The 24,070-nt window shown below is 42.0% G+C and overlaps 1 protein-coding gene and 1 pseudogene across 8 annotated transcripts in view; one reads left to right on the forward strand and one right to left on the reverse strand.

Annotated features, from left to right (window-relative positions):
• GAPVD1 (GTPase activating protein and VPS9 domains 1) overlaps positions 1-24,070 on the forward strand; it is a 108,533-nt gene that overhangs the window by 37,002 nt on the left and 47,461 nt on the right. For all 8 annotated transcript variants that reach the window (XM_037994101.2, XM_073021922.1, XM_073021921.1 and 5 more), the window contains 6 exons: positions 3,014-3,230; positions 6,384-7,227; positions 10,780-10,866; positions 13,122-13,256; positions 13,401-13,590; positions 18,136-18,296. In XM_037994101.2, the coding sequence (XP_037850029.1) occupies positions 3,046-3,230; positions 6,384-7,227; positions 10,780-10,866; positions 13,122-13,256; positions 13,401-13,590; positions 18,136-18,296 (1,602 nt within the window). In that variant the 5' untranslated portion in view covers positions 3,014-3,045. The remainder of the gene's footprint in view (positions 1-3,013; positions 3,231-6,383; positions 7,228-10,779; positions 10,867-13,121; positions 13,257-13,400; positions 13,591-18,135; positions 18,297-24,070) is intronic.
• Positions 9,628-9,727, reverse strand: LOC119622365 (U6 spliceosomal RNA; annotated as a pseudogene).

Consider the following 24,070-nt stretch of genomic DNA (forward strand, 5'->3'; position numbering starts at 1 on the left):
AGAGGGTGTTAAGAGTTCCCACATGGAAGTCTACAAAGTCACACATGCATTTTCTGTAGGCTGAATTAATAAGAGTATATGTATATATGTCACCATTTAAAAAAAGGTACACACATGCCTTTGTGACTAATTCAATAGGAAATCATCTTGGTGAACTAGACATACTGATATCTTTTCAGAGGAAAGCAATATGGAAAGCTATCTCCAACAGTGGAGGAGATTAGAATAACAGCTTTGCATGGTTTGCTGGGGAATCAATAAGGTACAAGAAGGTGTTTTTTAAAAGCAGTTAAATTCAGGTTTCACAGTAATACTTGAAATTTTTCTAGTCATCAGTAGTTTATTCAAATAAGAGGAGAAAGTTTAAAATTGCAGAAATCGAAATTTTAAATGATTAAATCTGTTTCTGTCAATGAAGGTTGCTTCAAGTATATTTCTAGCTGCTACCATAATATTTAATTCTTAATGAGAAATTTTTTTTTTTGAGATGGAGTTTCTCTCTTGTCCAAGCTGGAGTGCAATGGCACGATCTCGACTCACTGCAACCTCTGCCTCCCAGGTTCAAGCGATTCTCTTGCCTCAGCCTCCCAAGTAACTAGGATTACAGGCATGTGCCACCATGCCCAGTTAATTTTGTATTTTTGGTAGAGACCAGATTTCTCCATGTTGGTGGTCAGCCTGGTCTTGAACTCCTGATCTCAGGTGATCTACCCACCTCAGCCTCCCAAAGTGCTGGGATTACAGGTGTAAGCCACCGTGCCCGGCCTTTTTTTTTTTTTGAGACAAAGTCTCACTCTTTTGCCTAGGCTAGAGTGCAGTGGTGCGATTTCAGCTCACTGCAACGTCTGCCTCCTGGGTTCAAGTTTCTCCTGTCTCAGTCTCCTGAGTAGCTGGGATTGCAGCCACCTGCCACCACACCTGGTGAATTTTTGTATTTTTAGTAGAGACAGGGTCTCGCCATGTTGACCAGGCTGGTCTCGAACTCCTGACCTCAAGTGAGCCACCTGCCTTGGCCTCCCAGGGTGCTGGGACTACAGGCGTGAGCCACTGTACCCAACCTAAGAAATTTTTTGCTAACTTGATGGCTGTCTGCTGCCCGGACACACAATATTATGTTTTGTTATCTGTGCTACAGGTATTTCTGTTGTTGATTTAACATTTGTGATCTGGCACAAATTCTAGGTTCAAGGGCATAGCTTAAATAATAATGCTGTAAAATATGTGTGCTATTTGTATCAGTTTGTTTAGCTACTAGATAAATAAGAGTAGTGAGATTTCATTTATTACTTTGGCAAATATTTATTCAACTCCTGCTATGAACTAGGCCTTCTCCTAGTCCCTGAAATTACAGCTGTGAGTGAACAAAGCAAACAAGGCTTGGCTCTATTGTCACTTACCTTCTAGTGGGGAAGCCTTGCAATAAGCACAGTTAACATGCAGGTAGATATCTGTAAAATAATGCTAGATAGGGGCAGTGCTTTTTTTTCAAAGGCCAGAAGAGGGATTAGGAAGTTATATTTTCTGTTTTAGAAGGAATTGTCTGAGAAGGCCTTTCTAAATACATGTTTGAGTGGAGAGATCTGAATGGAATGAAGATAGTGGATAACCTTTCAGAGAGAGGCCAGCAAATGTGCACACTTTCAGAGAGGGACATGCTTGGCCTGTTCAAGGGACAGCTAGAAGATAGGTGTTCTGGAGCTGTGTGAACTAGGGTGGGATTGTAGGAGAGGAAATTGGAGAAGTAGCCAGGGGTAGATCTTGTAGGACCTTCAGATTTCATTCTATCGTGAAATAAAGCCTTTGGATGGTTTCCAGTAGGGGAATAAAGTAATAAAGTGAGCTGACTTAAGTTTTGTTTTGTTGGTTTCTTTCTTTCTTTCTTTCTTTTTTCTTTTTGAGACCTGTTGCCCAGGCTGGAGTGCAGTGGCATGATCTCGGCTCACTGCAACCTCTGCCCAACAGGTTCTAATAATTCTGCCTCAGCCTCCCGAGTAGCTGTGACTACAGGTGTACATCACCACACCCAACTAATTTTTGTATTTTTAGTAGAAACAGAGTTTCATCATGTTAACTAGGCTGGTCTCAAACTCCTGACCTCAGGTGATCCACCTGCCTTGGCCTCCCAAAGTGCTGGGATTACATGCGTGAGTCTCCGCGCCTGGCCATGATCTGACTTTTTAATTCACTATGCTATGTAGAGAACAGACTTTAGAAGTACAATAAAAGAAGCAGTGAGATCACTTAGGACGTGGTGATTACACACCTCGTAGTGAGAACTGATGTAATTAGCAATGGGGGGATGGCAGAAATTAGTAGTCACATTTTAGATATATTTTGAAGATAGAATCAACAGGATATTTTGATTGTGATTAGAAAGAGCACAGTCAAGGATAACTCTGGGGTTAACAAATAGACATTGTATTTGAGGATATACATAGGGTTTACAGCAGCTGTCTCTGAGCTGTGGCCTTAGGAGTGAGCTTTTTTTTCTTTTTGCTTATCTGTCTTTACCAATTTTTCTACTGAACCTATAATACTTCTGTAGTAAAAAGATAGAGATTATTTGAAAATTAGAGTTAAAAGTGGTATCAAATGTAACCTAATTTTTTTTTTCTTTTTTTTCTTTTTTTTTGAGACTGATTCTCGCTCTGTCACCAGGCTGGAGTACAGTGGCGCAATCTCAGCTCACTGCAACCTCTGCCTCCCGGGTTCGAGCAATCCCCCTGCTTCAGCCTTCTGAGTAGCTTGGACTACAGGCATGCGCCACCACGCCCGGCTAATTTTTTGTATTTTAGTAGAGACGGGGGTTTCACCATGTTGGCCAGGATGGTCTCGATTTCTTGACCTGTGATTCGCCCGCCTGGGCCTCCCAGAGTGCTGGGATTATAGGAGTGAGCCACCGTGTCTGCCCAAGTGTAACTTAATTCTTAAAGTGTTCTCCTATCCCTTTTGATTTTAGAAAAGAGCTTCAGTGACATACATAAACTTTAAATATTTATCTTTTTACTCTTAGTGATCAGTCTTTGAGCCTTTCCCACACTGAAGATGGTGAAGCTAGATATTCATACTCTGGCTCATCACCTCAAGCAGGAACGCTTATATGTAAACTCTGAGAAACAGCTCATTCAGAGGCTCAATGCAGATGTACTTAAGACAGCTGAAAAGCTGTATCGTACAGCATGGATTGCGAAGCAACAGAGAATCAATTTGGATCGGCTTATCATAACCAGGTAAAGAAATGATTTTCAGGTTTTAAATTTTGTGAACCACTATGATTCTGTAAATAGTAACTGTAAATAAATGAATCCATTTCCAACAAAGTACATTATTTAAGATAATTTTACATCAACGTTAAGGTGAGTCTTTGCTTATAATACAGTTTATTTTGATTATTAAATAACTTAGGCACTGTTATAGAAAATTATAACTTAAGCATTGACTTTTTTTTTTTTTTGAGACAGAGTCTCGCTCTGTCGCCCAGGCTGGAGTGCAGTGGCCGGATCTCAGCTCACTGCAAGCTCCGCCTCCCGGGTTTATGCCATTCTCCTGCCTCAGCCTCCCAAGTAACTGGGACTACAGGTGCCCGCCACCTCGCCCGGCTAGTTTTTTTGTATTTTTTAGTAGAGAGGGGGTTTCACCGTGTTAGCCAGGATGGTCTCGATCTCCTGACCTCGTGATCCACCCGTCTCGGCCTCCCATAGTGCTGGGATTACAGGCTTGAGCCACCGCGCCCGGCCTAGCATTGACATTTTATATCACACCAATTGGTTTTATGTCTTTGTTTGTATAAAATGTTATTGTTGGCTGGGCGTGGTGGCTCACACCTGTAATCCCAGCACTTTGGGAGGCTGAGGCGGGTGGATCATGAGGTCAGGAGTTCAAGACCAGCCCGGCCAAACTGGTGAAACCCCATCTCTACTAAAAATACAAAAATTATCTGGGCGTTGTGGTAGGCCCTATAATCCCAGCTTCTTGGGAGGCTGAGGCAGAGAACTGGTTGAACCCGGGAGGTGGAGGTTGCAGTGAGCCGAGATCTTGCCACTGCACTGAAACCTGGGCGACAGAATGAGACTGTGTCTCAAAAGAAAAAAAAATATTGTTGTAGAGAGGAAATTATCTGTTCTGCTTTTCTCCTAATATTTAATATATAGGTTTCCAGCTGGGCGCGGTGGCTCATGCCTGTAATCTTAGCACTTTGGGAGGCCAAGACAGGTGGATCATGAGATCAGGATTTCAAAACCAGACTGACCAAGATGATGAAACCCCATCTGTACTAAAAATACAAAAATTAGCTGGGCATGGTGGCATACGTCTGTAATCCCAGCTACTCGGGAGGCTGAGGCAGAAGAATGGCTTGAACCTGGGAGGTGGAGGTTTCAGTGAACCAAAATTGCACCCCTATACTCTAGCCTGGGCGACTGAGTGAGACTCTGTCTCCCAAAAAAAAAAAAATTATCTATCTATCTATCTATCTATCTATCTGTCTATCTGTCTGTCTATCTATGTTTCCGTGTTTTGATATTGTATAGCTATTTTTTGGGTTTAGAAACCACATATTTTATTGTCTTAATATCTACAAAGAACAGTTTTTATTTTATTTATTTTATTTTATTTTTTGAGTCGGTCGGAGTCTTGCTCTTGCCCAGGCTGGAGTGCAGTGGCACGATCTCAGCTCACTGCAACCTCTGCCTCCCGGGTTCAAGAGATTCTCCTGCCTCAGCCTCCTGTGTAACTGGGATTACAGATGCGTGCCACCGTGCTTGGCTAATTTTTGTATTTTTAGTAGAGACGGGTTTCATCATGTTGGTCAGGCTGGTCTCAAATTCCTGACCTCGTGATCTGCCCCCTTGACCTCCCAAAGTGCTGGGATTATAGGTATGAGCCACCCCGCTTGGCCAAGAACAGTTTTTAACTCTAAGAATATCAGTGCTATTGAGAATATAAGCCAGACGCAAAAGAATATGTACTGTATGGTTCTATTTGTATGAAGTTCAAAAAGAGGCAGGACTGATCTTTGATGACAGAAATCAGAATAATGGTTACTTGTTGGACTTGAGAGGGTAGTATTGACTGGGAAAGGGCATGTGAAAGCGTTCTTGGGTGTTTAAAATGTTCCATGTCTTAATCTGAGTGGTGATTACTGGGTGCATAGATGTGTAAAAATTGTTCGAGCTGAACGCTTGACACTTGTGCACTTTACTGTATTTTACCTCAATAAAAATGAGTTAAAAAAAAAAAGAACAGTGCTATTGTGGCCATTGTGTTTTTTCCCCCACATCTTTTAGGCTTATTTTATTTGGATTTGTTTCCAGAAGCAAAAAGCCTGGTTAAAGGATGTGATTCTGCAGGTCATTACATACTGGCATGTTGCTGTTGAGGACGGTTGAGCAATATGCTGATATGGACTTCATTTTTATTATTTTTTAGTACTTGAATATTTGTAAACTTTCTTGTGTCCGTAAATAAACATAAGCAGTTTAATTATAGCTGATTTTTTTTTTTTCAGACAGGATCTGGCTCTGTCGCCCAGGCTGGAATGCAGTGGTGTGATCTTGGGTCACTGCTGTCACAAGCCCCTGAGCTCAAGCGATTCTCCCACCTCAGCCTCCTGAGTGCTGGGACTACAGGCACACGCCACCACATCTAGCTAATTTTCTTTTTTTTTTTTTGTAGAGATGGAGTTTCACCATATGTTCCAGGCTTGTCTCGAACTCCTGGGCTCAAGTGATTCTCCCACCTTGGCCTCCCAGAGTGCTGGGATTACAGGTGTGAGCCACTGTGCCCGTCCTGCAGCTAATTTTAATTTAGTTCATAAGAGGGCTGGACAGTTTTTAGGATCTACAAACTGATAATTTTCTTTCTTTCTTTTTTTTTTCCAGACAGAGTCTTGCTCTGTTGGCCAGGCTGGAGTGTAGTGGCACGATCTTGGCTCACTGCATCCTCTACCTTCTGAGTTCAAGCGATTCTCTTGCCTCAGCCTTCCAAGTAGCTGGGATTATAGGTGCCTGCCACCATGCCTGGCTAATTTTTGTATTTTTAGAAGAGATGGGAGTTTCGCCATGTTGACCAGGCTGGTCTTGACCTCCTGGCCTCAAATGATTTGCCTGCCTCAGCCTCCCAAAGTGCTGGCATTACGGGTGTGAGCCACTGCACCCAGCCCCAATACTTTTCATTGATTCTGATTTGATATGAGGAAATTGTCCTTTGTACTTTTTAGTTTTGTCTTCCTTTACTCATTGAGTTGCTGTTGGTCTAAAAAATTTTAGCAATTCAGAGTGATCTTATTGTTGGGACTATAATCAACTCATATATCCATGTTTGGATATAGCATATGTGTTATTATTAATACTATTATTTTGCTTGTTTGCTCATTTTTTTTTTAGTGCTGAAGCTTCCCCTGCTGAATGTTGCCAACATGCCAAAATTTTGGAAGATACACAATTTGTTGATGGGTATAAGCAATTGGGATTTCAGGAGACTGCTTATGGAGAATTCTTGAGTCGATTGAGGGAAAATCCTCGTCTTATTGCCTCCTCTTTGGTTGCTGGAGAGAAACTTAATCAGGAGAACACACAAAGTGTTATTTACACAGTTTTTACGTCCCTGTATGGCAATTGCATCATGCAAGAAGATGAAAGCTACCTCCTTCAGGTTTTGCGATACCTGATTGAATTCGAACTTAAAGAAAGTGACAACCCTAGGCGACTTTTGAGGAGAGGAACTTGTGCCTTCAGCATCTTATTTAAACTTTTTTCTGAAGGACTGTTTTCTGCCAAACTTTTCCTCACAGCCACTTTACATGAGCCAATTATGCAACTCCTTGTTGAAGATGAAGATCACCTGGAAACAGATCCAAACAAGCTAATTGAGAGGTTCTCCCCATCTCAGCAGGAAAAACTCTTTGGAGAGAAGGGCTCAGACAGATTCAGGCAAAAAGTTCAAGAAATGGTGGAGTCCAATGAAGCCAAACTAGTGGCTTTGGTGAACAAATTTATTGGTTATCTCAAACAGAACACATATTGTTTTCCACATAGTTTAAGGTGGATCGTGTCTCAGATGTACAAAACCCTCTCCTGTGTAGACAGGCTGGAAGTGGGGGAGGTCAGGGCAATGTGTACTGATCTCCTGTTGGCCTGCTTCATTTGTCCTGCAGTTGTCAATCCAGAACAGTATGGAATAATTTCTGATGCTCCTATTAATGAGGTAGCACGATTTAATCTGATGCAGGTATGCTTTTGCTATTATTATTAATGTGACATTTAGTTTAAAATCAGCTTTGATTGGGCTGTGGGGGTGGGAACAAATAATATGACGACAATATTTGTATAATCTGACGACATTTTCTCAACTAGCTCTAAGTATTTGCATCTTATTAAATAAAAGCAGTAATACTGGGATTTAAAACTATGGTGGTCACAAAACATTTTGTCTTTGTCTATTTTTTGAGGCGGAGTCTTATTCTGTCACCCAGGCTGTAGTGCAGTGGTGCATTCTCAGCTCTCTGCAACCTCTGCCTCCCAGGTTCAAGCAATTCTCCTGCCTCAGCCTCCTGAGTAGCTGGGATTACAGGCATGTACCACCACTTCTGGCTAATTTTTGTATTTTTGGTAGAGAGGGGGTTTCACTATGTTAGTCAGGCTGGTCTCGAACTCCTGACCTTGTGATCTGCCCGCCTCGGCCTCCCAAAGTCCTGGGATTACAGGCATGAGCCACTGCACCTGGCTGTGTTTGTTTTTAAATGGAATCCTCACACACTTGAATGTAGAGTTGATTAGATTTTCTAGAACAAGTCCACCATCCCTTTTCTATAATTTCAGAACCCAAAATGAACAAAAACTGAATGTCTTCTATACCTTATTTGGTAGCAAAACCTGTGCTGAAATAACATGAGGCTATTCACAATTTTTTTTTTTTTCCATTTTTCTTTTTTGAGATGAAGTTTCACTCTTGTTGCCCAGGCTGGAGTGCAATGGTGCAATCTTGGCTTACTGCTACCTCCGCCTCCTGGATTCAAGTGATTCTCCTGCCTCAGCTTCCTGAGTAGCTGAGATTACAGGGGAACGCCACCATGCCCAGCTATATTTATAATTGTTATTCCATTTAGTGCTAGTGAATGCTCATATTTTGTTGCAGAAATGTTGATTCATTTGATTACAAAATGCCATCTGTATATTGAACATGTTGTGTATATACCCTGCATTACCTTTCTAAAATCTCTGAATTCTGAAATCTGAAACTCTTCTAAGAGTTTCAGAAAGAGGATTTTTGGATGTATATTAGCATTTTTTTGCAATCATCTGAATGACTGAAGTCATGTTATTTCTTCATGGACTCTTTTCATCACACCTTATCCCTCAGATATAGTGTGAACAACTGGTGTTTATTTAGAATAGACTATTTTTGGGTGATTTTTATTTTTTATTTTATTATTATTATTATTTGGACACGGAGTCTTGCTCTGTTGCCCAGGCTGGAGTGCAGTGGCGTGATCTCGGCTCACAGCAACCTCTGCCTCCTGGCTTCAGGTGATTCTCCTGCCTCAGCCTCCTGAAAAGCTGGGATTATAGGTGCGTGCCACCATGCCCGGCAAATTTTTTGTATTTTTAGTAGAGACGGGGTTTCACCGTGTTAGCACCGGGATGGTCTTGATCTCCTGACCTCGTGATCCGCCTGCCTCAGCCTCCCAAAGTGCAGGGATTACAGGTGTGAGCCACTACGCCCAGCCGTTTTATTATTTTTTTTAGACGGAGTTTTGCTCTGTTGCTCATGCTGTAGTGCAATGGCACAATCTCGTCTCACTGCAACCTCCGCCTCTGGGATTCAAGTGATTCTCCTGCCTCAGCCTCCCAAATGCCTGGGATTACAGGCATGCACCACCACACCTGGCTAATTTTGTATTTTCAGTAGAGACGGGGTTTCACCATGTTGGTCAGGCTGGTCTCGAACTCCTGACCTCAGATGATCTGCCCGCCTTGGCCTCCCAAAGTACTGGGATTACAGGTGTGAGCCACCACACCCAGCCTTGGGTGATTTTTAAAAAATAATTAGCTCAGACTTGGTGCGGTGGCTCTCACCCGTAATCTCAGCACTTTGGGAGGCCAAGGTGGGCAGATCGTTTGAGGTCAGGATTTTGAGACCAGCCTGGGCAACACAGTGAGACCCCCCACCACCCCATATCTATTAAAAAAAAAAAAAAAAAAAAAAGCCGGCTGCGGTGGCTCATGCCTATAATCCCAGCACTTTGGGAGGCCCGGGCGGGCGGATCACCTGATGTCCGGAGTTCGAGACCAACCTGACCAACATGGAGAAACCCCGTCTCTACTAAAAATACAAAATTAGCCAGTGTGGTGTTGCATGCCTGTAATCCCAGTTACTTGGGAGGCTGAGGCAGGAGAATTACTTGAACCTGGGAGATGGAGGTTGCAGTGAGGTGAGATTGTGCCATTGCACTCCAGCCTGGGCAACAAGAATGAAACTCCATCTCAAAAAAAAAAAAAAAAATCAGAAAAAAAGGATTAGCTCTTTTTTATGATCAGTTATATCACCTTGGGGTGTTTAACATTTCACTATATAGAAATGCCTGAAATAAAGTTAACTTTTTTTTAACTTTTATAAATTAAAAAAAATTATAATATGGAGCTCTTCACAAATTTGTGTGTCATCCTTGCACAGGTGCCATGTTAATCTCTGTGGAGTTCCAATTTTAATATGTGCTTCTGAAGTGAGCACAAAATTTTTGACTCCTTATCCATGAAACAGTAGGGTTTTTTTTGTTTTGTTTTGTTTTTAGACAGAGTCTCACTCTGTCACCTGGGCTGGAGTGCAGTGGTGCCATCTTAGCTCACTGTAGCCTTTGAACGCTTGGGCTCAAGTGACCCTCCTGCCTCACCCTCCTGAGTAGCTGGGACTGGACGTGTGTACCAGCACACCTGGCTCATTTTAAAAATGTTTTTGTAGAGACAGGGTCTTGCTTTCTTCTCCAGACTGGTCTTGAACTCCTGGTCTCAGGTAATCCTCCTACCTTGGCCTCTCAAAGTGCTGGGATTATAGGCGTAAGCCACTGTGCCTGGCCCATGAAACACTTAAATTTATTCTTATGGTATATAATGTATTTGTAGTTTGTTTTTTTTTTTGTCATTCCAGTAGAGATTGAATCACATATTTTCAGAATCAGTAAAAAGGGGGTCTTGTCCCAGATATTAAGAAGAGGATGCTGTAATCTTTCATTAGCCTTTAAAAAGAGTACAGTAACAACTTTTGCCAGTAGGGTACTTGTTCTATGAATTAGTATTTACTTTATCAAACCAGCTTATGTTAGATAGGAATCATTCGCTTTTAAATCTAGGAAAAAAATTCTACCTTGAGTGCTTTATGAACTCTATAGGGTAATGTTCTTAATATTAACTTAAGGTAATTTAATGAATGAGTCAGCTTTTACAAATTAATTTAAAAAGCTCTAAACACATGAAAGTACAATGTCAGAAACAAATGTATTGTGCTTTTTCCCCCTAATGTTAACACATAATGTTTCCCCCTTATGTGTTAAAGAGAAATTAAAGCAAAAATTTATACTTTCTCTAACTCTTAATCTAAAAATAGCAAAAGCCAACATAAGGTACACATCTTTGGGGGGTACTATTTCATATGCCTGGTCAGGTGGTATGAATAGTATTATGAAACAGATTTTGAGAACTGAATAGATGTGCTTGCTTTCACAGAGAGGTATTTATGAGTATCTGTCTGTAGCTTATGTCTCCCTACCGCTGCTTTGGGTTGCAGGTAGGCCGCCTTTTGCAGCAGTTAGCAATGACTGGCTCTGAAGAAGGAGATCCCCGAACAAAGAGCAGCCTTGGAAAATTTGACAAAGTAAGAATAAATACGATTTCTAGAAAATTCTGAAGTATTAGTGAGCCTAACTGTTCTCTTTATTAAATCTTGTCCTTAGGTGATGTCTGAATTAAATGTTCTTTTAATTAGCTACAGTATTGGATGAGCAGCATTTAAAGATGATTAACTCCCGCAGACGTATTGAGGAGATGCCATCATAAAGAGAATCAAAGAGCTATTAAGATTATTTTATTTCAAAAAGTTTTTTTTTTTTTTTTTTTTTTTGAGATGGGGTCTTGCTCTGTTGCCTAGGCTGGAGTGTGGTGGCATGATCTTGGCTCACTGCACCCTCTGCCTCTAAGTTCAAGCAACTCTCTGCCTCACCCTCCCCGGTAGCTGGGACTACAGGCGCATGCCACCACGCCTGGCTAATTTTTGTATTTTTAGTAGAGACTGGGTTTCACCATCTTGGCCAGGCTGGTCTTGAACTCCTGGCCTTGTGATCTACCCAACTCGGCCTCCCAAAGTGCTGGGATTACAGGCGTGAGCTACTGCACCTGGCCAACTTTTAAATTTTTGAGTCGGTGTCTCACTCTGTTGCCCAGGCTGGAGTGCAGTGGTGTGATCATGGCTCAAACTCCTGGACTCAAGCAGTCCTTCCACCTCAGCCTCCCAAGTACCTGGGCTATGGGGGCATACTACCATGCCCGTCTATTTTTGTTGTTATAGAGATGAGGTGTTGCTATGTTGCCCAGACTGGTCTTGACTCCTGGCCTCAAGCGATCCTCCTGCCTCAGCATTCCAGCGTGCTAGGATTATAGATGTCAACCACCATGCCTGGTCGATAATTGTTTAATTTTAAGTGTAGTTTATAAGTTAACATCCATGACATTGTTCAATTAATTTAGTTAAATAAAGTTTTAATCAGTCTTACTTTGATTAAACTATACATTCAACCTATGAAAATTCAAGGATATTTGAGTAAAATTTCCCTTCCCCCTCTCATCTCTAGTCTTCATTCCCCGCCCCCAACAAAAGATTTTTTTTGAGACTGAGTTTCCCTCTTGTCACAGAGGTTTGCTGTTGTCACCCAGGCTGGAGTGCAATGGCGTGATCTTGGCTCACTGTTAACTCCGCCTCCCAGGTTCAAGCTATTCTCCTGCTTCAGCCTCCTAGTAGCTGGAATTATAGGTGTGAGCCACCATGCCTGGCCCCCGAAAGATTCTTGATGTTATCAGGTTGTGTATCCTTCTAGAGGTCAATATGTTTACAAGCAAATTCCTACGTACACTATATACTTCCAACCACTCCTTCCCCTTTCAGAAATAGTAGCACAATGTATATACTGTTCTGTGTTGTGTTATGTTTGTCTCCAACATCTTATTGTTATTTTCTTTTTTTTTGAGACAGGGTCTCACTTTGTCACCCAGTGACGCCATCTCAGCTCACTGCAGCCTTGACCTCCCTGGCGCAAGCAATCCTCCCACCTCAGCTTCCCAAGTAGCTGGGACTACAGGTGCGCGCCACCACACCTGGCTAATTTTGGTATTTTTTGTAGAGACAAGGTTTTGCCCTGTTGCCCAAGTGGTTTCGAATTTCTGAGCTCAAGCAACCCACCCACCTTGGCTGCCCAAAGTGCTGGGATTGCAGGCATACACTACCACACCCAGCCCCAAGATTTTAGACTATATCATTACAAAAAGAGTTTAATGTTTTAGGTTGGGTGCAGTGGCTTGTGCTCGTAATCCTAGTGCTGGGCACACTTTGGGAAGCTGAGGTGGGTGGATCGCTTGAGCTCACAAGTTTGAGACCAGTCTGGGCAACATGGTGAAACCCCATCTCTACAAAAAAATACAAAAATTAGGCCAGGTGGGGTGGCTCACACTTGTATTTCTAGCATTTTGGGAGGCTGAGGCGGGTGGATCATCTGAGGTCAGGAGTTCCAGACCAGCCCGTGCAACATGGCAAAACCCCATCTCTACTAAAAATACAAAAGTTAGCCGGGCATGGTCATGGCACCTATAATCCCAGCTACTCTGGAAGCTGAGGCAGGAAAATTACAGTGGGGGAGGAGGTGCGCAGAGTTTGCAGTGAGCCAAGATGGCACTATTTCACTCCAGCCTGGGCAGAAGAGTGAAACTTCGTCTCCAAAAAAAAAAAAAAATTATTTAACATCTTAAAAAAATATGATTTTTAAGATGTTAAATTTTTTTCTTGCTTATCCACCTTAATCAGAAATTTCTTTCCAGTATTTTAAAGGGAAATGTTTCACTGTTGTTTCCCTGTTTTAACAGAGCTGTGTTGCCGCGTTCCTTGATGTTGTGATTGGGGGCCGTGCAGTGGAGACCCCTCCATTGTCTTCCGTTAATCTTCTGGAAGGATTGAGCAGAACTGTGGTTTATATAACCTATAGTCAGCTTATCACTCTGGTAATGGCTTCATTGTTTAATAGAATTTTCTCAAAAGTCTTTTAGCTAACTGTGAGCAGAGACATACATGAGTACATTGTATGGGAAATACATACTGTATTTGAAAAAGTGATTTCACTAGCTAATGTTCTTTGCTTTTGCCAGGTGAATTTTATGAAGAGTGTGATGTCTGGAGATCAACTGAGAGAAGATAGAATGGCTCTTGACAATTTATTGGCAAACCTACCCCCAGCCAAGCCAGGAAAAAGCAGCAGTTTAGAAATGACTCCCTACAATACGCCTCAGCTGTCTCCGGCAACCACTCCAGCAAATAAAAAGAATCGATTACCTATAGGTAAAGAGAATTTCTCATATCAGAGCTTTCTCTTAAGTTTAATATTTCGTTAGCCTTTGTTATTGCTCAGTGTTTTGGAATATATGTTTAAGTACTTGGGAAAGTCTTTCTCTTCATATTTACTGATGGTATTTCAATTTTTAGAAATTGTATCAGATTAGTTAAGGTTTATCAGTAGGCTTTAGCTTTGTCTACCTACTTTTCTATCCACAGTATACTTTGTTCAAATTTTATTGTCTTTTCTTGAAAAAATTTTGGAAATGTTGTAAGTAGTCATTTTTAAAACTATGTAGCCCTCAGTAGTTTTAAAGAGGGTGGCACGTGCCTTGTGGTCCCAGCTACTTGGGAGGCTGAGATGGGGAGATTGCTTGAGCCTGGGAGGTCGAGGCTGCAGTGAATCATGATCGTGCCACTGCACTTCAGCCTCGGTGACAGAGTGAGACCCTATCTCAAAAAAAAAAAACAAAAACATTAGGGGCAGCCCCCTCATTTCTACAAAGTTCTAAATAATGTAATAAACAATATTATTTTAGAAGTTTCCGTCAATAAAGTGGAAAATAATAGCATTTTTCTATTATTATTTTCATTAATAATCACTGTTTTATCAACTGAGCTAAGATATCTTAATGTTATAAAATAAAGCAAAAGTTTCATTTTATTTTTTCAAGTTTGTTTATTTAAGAATTCTACTTAATTAAGACTTATTTGCTTGGTTAATATTTGTTATCTGTCTACAAAAAAATTAATTGAGCACATAGCATGTTCCATACTCTGGGTAGGCACTTTATAAATGTTGTTTCATTTAATCCCCACAAAAGTCCTGTGAGAGTGGATGTGTCTTGCACATGAGACACTGTGATAAACACTGGATAGAAAGACCATTAGGACCTGCCCTTACTGTCAAGTTGGCTATTGATAGTTTAGTTAGGGAGAACAAGAAGAGACTAGTACCCTTCAGCGTGCTACGCATTCTGAGGCGATAAGTATGAGGGTTATGGGGACACCTAACTTAGCCAAAATGGTGATGGGATCAGAAGATCTTGGAGCAGGTGAAGCCTGTCTGCGCTTTGTGATGAATGGAAGTTAGGCAAAGTAAACAAGATGGGGCAAAAGTGTTTAAGCCAGGGGAACGGGATTATTTTAGTGCCTGCCTAATTATAATGAGGAACTCAGCAACACTTAGTGAACATAGTTCTTTTTAATTTATGCATTTTGAAGAGAGGGATTTTACTTTTAAACTTCTGTGAGCTAATTCATTAAGAACTGCCAGTTTCTTAAAATTAATCTACCTTATATTTAACATAACGTGGAATTGTATCAACAGGAGTGTGGCATCATACTCTTCAAGTCTTTGTCTTATTGTATCACCCCAATATGTCAGTTTTCAAAATAAAAAATAGAAAAAGGGATTTTGCACTTAATGGGTTGTTTTTTGTTTTTTTTTTGAAATGGAGTCTCATTCTTGTTGCCCAGGCTGGAGTGCACTGGCACAATCTCGGCTCACTGCAACCTCTACCTCCCGGGTTCAAGTGATTCTTCTGCCTAAGCCTCCCTAGTAGCTGGGATTATAGATGCCCGCCACCATACCTGGCTAATTTTTGTATTTTTAGTAGAAATGGGGTTTTGCCATGTTGGCCAGGCTCGTCTCGAACTCCTAACCTCAGGTGATCCACCCGCCTCGGCCTCCCAAAGTGCTGGGATTACAGGTGTGAGCCACCATGCCCGGGCATTTAATGGTTTTTTTATGGGCTGTTTGCACTCTGTTCACATGATGAAGTAAATGATTTTTAGTAAATCAGAGATTTTTTTTTTCCATTGTTCACTGCTATACATTAGTTTTTTTCATTTCCCATTTTCTAAAAGTGTCATTAAATATGAGTCTGATGGAAAGTGAATTTCAAATGTATGCCCTGTATTATTTTGTATAGTCTTGTTATCTGGCTATTGCATTTATTTCGTATCTTAAAAAATTTGTCCATTGTTCAGAGGGTTGATTTTCTTTCTATTTAATGCTTTCGCAACCCAGGACAACAGTTAGCAACCATCACTGCCTGGGATTCCTCAGCTACCAATATTACCGCTCATATTACACTAGTAACCCCGTTTGGTGGGTAATAGGCTGTTCTTATCTTCTTTTATAATTTTATTTAAGAAATAGTTTATAAAAGTATGCTCCATGTGCATGTTGCTTTTACTTTATGTAAATTGCTACATAAAATTTGATTGCTTGCATTTTTATAAATTATAGTTGCAGAGTTTGTTACGATTTGTAGATCTGTTTATGAACTTGAATTTCAATTTGCAATTCAGTAGAAGATGGGGTAAGCAAATAAAGGTGTGAGTAGGCCTGTTTTAGACTTGGAAATTGATGTGTGCTCTGTGACTAATGAACATTAATCAGCATTGTAAAGAAAGATGATTATTTATATTTCTGCTTCTGTCTTCAAGTAGGTCAGCTTTCATACAATGTGAAGTTGACTTTTGCTGCTACTATAGTTGTTTTTGCTTTATGTCTCTATTTTTCGTTATTTTGTACCAAAACATAATTTCTATTTAGTATTCTGGTTGTACTGAATTTTATTGCCCTCTGAAAGAAAATAGAAACTTTTTTTTCTTCTTGATTTTTTTTTTTTTTTTTTGAGACGGAGGCTAGCTCTTGTTGCCCAGGCTGGAGTGCAATAGCACGATCTTGGTTCACCACAACCTCTGCCTCCCAGGTTCAAGCCATTCTCCTGCCTCAGCCTCCTGAGTAGATGGGATCACAGGCGTGTGCCACCACACCCAAGCTAATTTTGTATTTTTAACAGAGATGGGGTTTCTCCATGTTGGTCAGGTTGGACTTGAACTCCCGGCCTCAGGTGATCTACCTGCCTCAGCCTCCCAAAGTATTGAGATTACAGGCCTGAGCCACTGCACCCAGCCTTTTTTTTTTTTTTTTTTTTTTTGTGAGACGGAGTTTCACTCTTACTGTGCAGGCCAGAGTGCAACGGTGTGATCTAGGCTCACTGCAACCTCCACCCCCCGGGTTCAAGTGATTCTCCTGCCTCAGCCTCCCAAGTAGTTGGGATTACTTACAGGTGCCCACCACCATGCTCAGCTAACTTTTTGTATTTTTAGTAGAGATGGGGTTTCACCATGTTGGCCAGGCTGGTCTCGAACTCCTGACCTCAGGTGATCCACCTGCCTCAGCCTCCCAGAGTGCTAGGACTACAGGCGTGAGCCACTATACCCAGCAGTTATTTTAGAAAAATGTATTTTTTGTTTGCTTATACGCAGGGGAAAGAAACAAAAATAATTGAAGCCTTTATTAATTTATACTGTTTCCGAAGCAGAAAGGACCTTTTATCCAAACATAAAGAAATTTTCTCTCTTGTATCTTTGAAAATACATTAATACATTTCAGGGGGGAAAAGTACATTTAAAAACTGATTCTGGGCTGGACACGGGGGCTCATGCCTATAATCCCAGCACTTGGGGAAGCCGAGGTGGTGGATCACCTGAGATCAGGAGTTTGAGACCAGCCTGACCAACATGGCAAAACCCCATCTCTACTAAAAGTACAAAATTCACTGAGTGTGGTGGTGGCTGCCTGTAATCCCAGCTACTCAGGAGGCTGAGGCAGGAGAATTGCTTGAACCCAGCAGGTGGTGATTGCAGTGAGCCGAGATTGCGCCACTGCACTCTAGCTTGGGCAACAAGAGTGAAACTCTGTCTCAAAAAAACAAACACTAATTCTGGTTTTGTTAACAGTTGCCTAACTAAAGTATCTTATTTATGTGGCTATTAGGTTTTCATATGAAATTTTCTTTTTTCTTTTCTTTTCTTTTTCTTTTTTTTTTTTTGAGATGGAGTCTCGCTCTGATGCCCAGGCCGGAGTGCAGTGGTGCAGACTTGGCTCACTGCAATGTCCGCCTGCCTGGTTCAACCGATTCTCCTGTCTCAGCCCCCCGAGTAGCTGGAATTACAGGTGCACGTCACCGTGCCTGGCTAATTTTTTGTATTTTAGTAGAGACGGAGTTTTATCGTGTTGCCCTGGCCGGTCTCGAACTCCTGAACTCAGGCAATCCACCTGCCTCAGTCTCCCAAAGTGCTAGGATTACAGGTGTAACCCCTCATATGAAATTTTCTGATGCTTGTAAGTTCAGTTACCGGTATGGGAGACCTGTAGCAGTTACATCGTTTTATAGGAAAATTAGTTAAGGCATCTTAAAAAGATAAGAAATGAGGTAATGCTTTTTTTGTCACTCCAAGTCTTAAATTGATTGGGACATGTTTGCTGTTCTGCAGGTGTGATCATATGTGTGGCACTTACTGTAACATGGACTTGGATCACTGTTCTTGATTATCAGTTTTGAAGGAGAATCTTTATTAGTCAGTAGAGTAACTGGGAGGATTTAGTTTTTTGTTTTGTTTTATTTATATTTTTACCACTTTTGTGCATGTGCAAATGTTCTGCACTAATAGAAAATATATTTTCGTTTTTAGCATACCATTTTCTTCGTTTGTCTGTTTCTCTAAATTATTGTATTTGAAATTTTTTATTAGCAACTCGGAGCAGAAGCCGCACCAATATGCTAATGGACCTACATGTGGACCATGAAGGATCATCTCAAGAAACCATCCAGGAGGTGCAGCCAGAAGAGGTGTTGGTCATTTCCTTAGGGACAGGTCCCCAGCTTACTCCAGGGATGATGTCAGAAAATGAGGTATGAAGGTACTTGGTCAGTTGCTTCTGTAAATCAGTATTCATGACTTAGTCCATACAGGCTGCTGTAGCAAAACACCAGAGGTTGGGTGGCTTATAAACAATAGAAATTTATTTCTCATATTTGTAGAGGCCAGGAAGTCTTATAGTCAAGGCAGGTTCAGTGTCTCATGAGGATCTGTTTACTGGTTCATAGATAATGTATTCTTGCTGTGACTTTGGGCTTAGTTTATTTTATTTTTTGAGATGGAGTGTTGCTCTTGTTGCCCAGGCTAGAGTGCAATAGCACGATCTCGGCTCACTGCGACCTCTGCATCCCAGGTTCAAGCGATTCTCCTGCCTCAGCCTCCTGAGTAACTGGGATTACAGGCATGTGCCACCATGCCCAGCTAATTTTATATTTTTAGTAGAAGTGGGGTTTCTACATGTTAGTCAGGCTGGTCTCAAACTCCCGAACTGAGGTGATCCACCTGCCTTTGCCTTCCAAAGTGCTGAGATTACAGGTGTGAGCCACTGCACCTGGCTGGTTGGGCCTATTTTATAAGGGCACTTATTCCATTTGTGAGGGCCCTGCCTTCATGACCTAATCACCTGCCTAAAGGCCCCATCTCCAAATACCATCACCTTGGGGGTTAGAATTTCAACATACAGATTTTGGGGGAGCACAGACATTCAGATCTGAGAAGTGAATTTTTTTTTTCTTTTTTTTTTTTGAGACAGAGTCTCTCTGTGTCGCCCAGGCTGGAGTGCAGTGGCGTGATCTCGGCTCATTGCAAGCTCTGCCTCCTGGGTTCACGCCATTCTCCTGCCTCAGCCTCCCAAGTAGCTGGGACTACAGGCGCCCGCCACCATGCTCGGCTAATTTTTTGTATTTTTAGTAGAGATGCAGTTTCACCGTGTTAGCCAGGATGGTCTCGATCTCCTGACCTCGTGATCCACCAGCCTCGGCCTCACAAAGTGCTGGGATTACAGGCATGAGCCACCGTGCCCGGCCATTTTTTTCTTTGTTTTTGAGATAGAGTCTCACTCTGTTGCCCAGGCTGGTGTGCAGTGGTGTGATCTTGGGTCACCGTAACCTCCGCCTCCTGGGTTCAAGCAATTCTCCTGCCTCAGCCTCATAAGTTGCTGGGCTTACAGGTGTGCGCCACCACGCCCAGCTAACTTTGTATTTTTAGTAGAGATGGGGTTTTGCCATGTTGGCCAGACTGGTCTCAAACTTCTGACCTCAGGTGATCTGCCCACCTTGGCCTCCCAAAGTGCTTGGATTACAGGTGTGAATCACCGCACCCAGCCAATGAATTTAATGTTTAAGTCTTTGTTGTCTTCAGTGGTCCCACCATGACACACCATCACATGCCAAGCTCCCTGTGAACAGTTGTGAGGCCCTTCACATTAATACATCTGTAGCGCTGAAGTTGGTGAATAGGTCCAAGCAAAAGGAATTTTCCAGGCAGTAGCAGAAGAGAGATGAAGCCAGGAGATTGTGGTATGGAAATTAAAGAGACTTTTCCAGTGACTTGTAGGAAATGTTTTGTATTTGTTTTCTTTCTAGTGGTATACTAGTAGTATTCCTGCATTATAGAGCCAAAAATATATTGAAATGTATCTTGAGATACATGTTGTATTCTTTGGCTGGTCAGGAAAAAATGGAAGAGATAATGGAAAACTAAGAAAATAAATTTTTTTAAGAAATGGAGTTCGAGGTTTGGGAATCATTTTTAATATATTTGTAACAAAAAACTTGGCTTAAAGGTGAATGGAAAGAAGGCCAGGTGCAGTGGCTCATGTCTATAATCCCAGCACTTTGGGAGGCCAAGGTGGGTGGATCTCCCGAGGTCAGGAGTTCAAGACCAGCCTGACCAACATAGTAAAACCCCATCTTTACTAAAAATAAAAATTAGCTGGGCGTGGTGGTACATGCCTGTAATCACAGTTACTTGGGAGTCTGAGACAGGAGAATCGCTTGAACCCAGGAGGTGGAGGTTGCAGTGAGCTGAGATCGCCCCATTGCACTCCAGCCTAGGCAACAAGAGTGAAACTCTGTCTCAAAAATAAACAAAAAACAGAAAAAAGAAGCAAAAAGAAAAGAAGAAGAAATCTTGACTCCCTAAAGTAGCAGCCTCTTTTTTTTTTTTTTTTGAGACGGAGTCTCACTCTGTCATCCAGGCTGGAGTGCAGTGGCACGATCTTGGCTCACTGCAAGCTCTGCCTCCCAGGTTCACGCCATTCTCCTGCCTCAGCCTCCCGAGTAGCTGGGACTACAGTCACCAGCCACCATGCCTGGCTAATTTTTTGTATTGTTAGTAGAGACGGGGTTTCACTGTGTTAGCCAGGATAGTCTCGATCTCCTGACCTTGTGATCCACCCATCTCGGCCTCCCAAAGTGCTGGGATTACAGGCGTGAGCCACCACGCCCTGCCAGTAGCAGCTTCTTATATTCAACAGTGATTGCTTGTTATTCAAGAAAATGGTCTAGGAAGAAGGGGCCAGTTTTAGTGATTGATAAAGTGATGGTGGTTGGTAAAGTATGTTTGGGACTATGACATCCCCCGTAGGGAAGACCAACAATCTCCAAAACTCCATCCCTCCATACACACACATAAGCTGTCAAAAACTGTCAGAATCAACTTATTTGGAACTCTGGAATCTAATAAAAAAACTTTTTAACAACAAAGGAATACTTAGTGAAGAAAAAAACTGCTGAATTTTGTTAAGAGAGCTCTGTGATACTACCCTGTTACCATCTTCAGCCCCCAGCCCAGTGGCTGCTTTGAAGACAGCTTCTATTACTGTGCAGTGTGCTGGTACTTGAGGGAGGAATGTGGACCTTATTCTGAACGCAGGGTTGTGTATTTTGATCTGTCTGGTAGATCCTGAAAGATCATCTCATGGGCTTGGCTTTGTTTTGCCTGCCTCTGATCTTTCCCAGGGCTGAGGCAGCTACACAGGTGGCATTTGTCAAAAGTATTGACAAGCAGATATATTAGTTGCTTCTGCCTGCGTTAACAGATAGCAATCAGGGCAAGCCGCATACAGATCCAAATGCTTATGAAGGAAGAGGCTTGGGAAGGAGACACTAGGGGGCACGAAGGCTTTGAAAAAGCTCCCACATGTTCTGGGGAATCTAGAAGGTTGTACACATGCCCAGGGCTGGTCATGTGCTCAGGAAAGACCTTAGAAGACCCAGGCTCTCACTGCTGGCTAACCTTCAGGCTGAACCCAAGCAGGAAGTGAAGGCTAAGGTACAGTTGCAGACTGCCTGGCTAAGTGTTGAAGTGCCCCAACACAGAGCCAAATTTCAAAGACTTGGAAATGTTTTGTTTTGTTTTATTCCAGGTGTTAAATCTGCCAAATCACGTGCTCACCACTAAGCTAACAGAACAGACACTTCAGAGGCCACACATGACAGAAAATTTAGAGAGGTCATTAAATAAACAGTCACTACAACAAGCAGCAACAACCAAGGGGTGTAATCTGATTTCCAGAACTGCCACTTTATAACATTTATTTATTTATTTTAATTTTTAAATTATACTTTAAGTTCTGGGATACATGTGCAGAACGTGCAGGTTTGTTACATAGGTATACACATGCCATGGTGGTTTGCTACACCCATCAACCCATCATCTACATTAGGTATTTCTCCTAATGATATGCCTCCCCTAACCCTCCACCCCTGCGATAGGCTCTGGTGTGTGAAGTTCCCCTCCCTGTGTCCATGTGTTCTCATTGTTCAACTCCCACTTATGAGGGAGAACGTGCAGTGTTTGGTTTTCTGTTCCTGCATTAGTTTGCTGAGAATGATGGTTTCCAGCTTCATCAATGTCCCTGCAAAGGACATGAACTAATCCTTTTTTATGGCTGCATAGTGTTCCATGGTGTATATGTGCCACATTTTCATCATCCAGTCTATCATTGATAGGCATTTGGGTTGGTTCCAAGTCTTTGCTATTGTGAATAGTGCTGCAGTAAACGTATGTGTGCATGTGTCTTTATAGGAGAATGATTTATAATCCTTTGCATATATATCCAGTAATGGGATTGCTGGGTCAAATGGTATTTCTGTTTCTAGTTCCTTGAGGAACTGCCACACTGTCTTCTGTAATAGTTGAACTAATTTACGCTCCCCCCAACAGTGTAAAAGTGTTCTCCACATTCTCTCCAGCATCTGTTGTTTCCTAACTTTTTAATGCTCACTTTATAATATTTAAAATATCTGCTTTTCAGCAAAACTTATGAAGCATATAAAGAAACAAAAAATATGGCCCTTTCACAGGAAAAAAATTAATAGAAAATGTCCTTGATAGGCTGGGCGCAGTGGCTCATGGCTGTAATCCCAGCACTTCAGGAGGCGAAATTGGGCAGATCACGTGGTCAGGAGTTCGAGACCAGCCTGACCAACATGGTGAAACCCCATCTTGACTAAAATACAAAAATTAGACAGGCATGGTGGTGTGCACCTGTAATATCAGCTACTTAGGAGGCTAGGGCAGGAGAATCACTTGAACCTGGGAGGCGGAGGTTGCAGTGAGCCGAGGTTGCGGTGAACCAAGATTACACCACTGCACTCTAGCTTGGGCAATAGAGCGAGACTCCATCTGAAAAAAAAAAAAGAAAAAGAAAATGTCCTTGATGGCTGGGTGGTGACTCGCTCCTGTAATCCCAGCACTTTGGGAGGCTGAGGTGAGTGGATCACCTGAAGTTGGGAGTTTGAGACCAGTCTGACCATCATGGAGAAACCCTATCTCTACTAAAAATACAAAATTAGCTGGGCTTGGTGGCACATGCCTGTAATCCCAGTTACTTGGGAGGCTGAGGCAGGAGAATCACTTGTACCTGGGTTGTGGAGGTTGTGGTGAGCTGAGATCGCGCCATTGTACTCCAGCCTGGGCAACAAGAGTGAAACTCTGTCTCAAAAAACAAGAAAAGAAAGAAACAAAGAACAAAAATGGCCTTGATGAAGCACAGACATTGGGCTTACTCAAGACTTTAAATCAATTTTTAAAAAATATACTCAAAGAGCTGTGGAAACCACGGACAAAGAACTAAAGAAAACCAAGAGAACAAGGTCTCACCAAATAGAAGATATCAATAAAGAGGTAGAAATTACAGAAGGAACCATATAGAAATTCTGGAGTTGAAAAGTATAATAACTGGAATGAAAAATACACTAGAGGGGTTCAACAGCAAATTTGTACAGGCAGATATATCAGTGAACTTGAAGATGGATCAGTTGAGATTATCTAGTCTGAGGAGCAGAAAGATTACAAAAGACAAAGACGTTTTATGTTGATAAATGGTCATTAAGAAGATACACTCAGCACTTTGGGAGGCCGCTCTCACTGCAACCTCCACCTCATCTGTTCAAGGGATTCTACTGCCTCAGGTTCCCTAGTAGCCGGGACCACAGGCATGCACCACTATGCCCAGCTAATTTTTGTATTTTTAGTAGACACAGGGTTTCACTATATGTTGGCGAGTTGGTCTCAAACTCCTGACCTCAGGTGATCTGCCCACCTCAGCCTCCCAAAGTGCTGGGAGTAGAGGTGTGAGCCACTGTACCCAGCTAAAGTTTTTTTAGCACTCAGATTCTGTGGTTTTAGTTTAGTCTAGAGTTTGCAGATGCTCTGATTTAGAAGCATGAAAATCGATTTTTGTATTTTATACTCCAATGTGACTGACTTTGTACAGTGACTTTCTGTATGGCATCTCAAAATTGCTTGCCTTTGGATATGATTTGGAAAAATATCTTCATTATCCCTTTTCTGTTAGTTC

The sequence above is a fragment of the Chlorocebus sabaeus genome, chromosome 12 (genome assembly GCF_047675955.1).
Source record: "Chlorocebus sabaeus isolate Y175 chromosome 12, mChlSab1.0.hap1, whole genome shotgun sequence".
Taxonomy (NCBI): domain Eukaryota; kingdom Metazoa; phylum Chordata; class Mammalia; order Primates; family Cercopithecidae; genus Chlorocebus; species Chlorocebus sabaeus.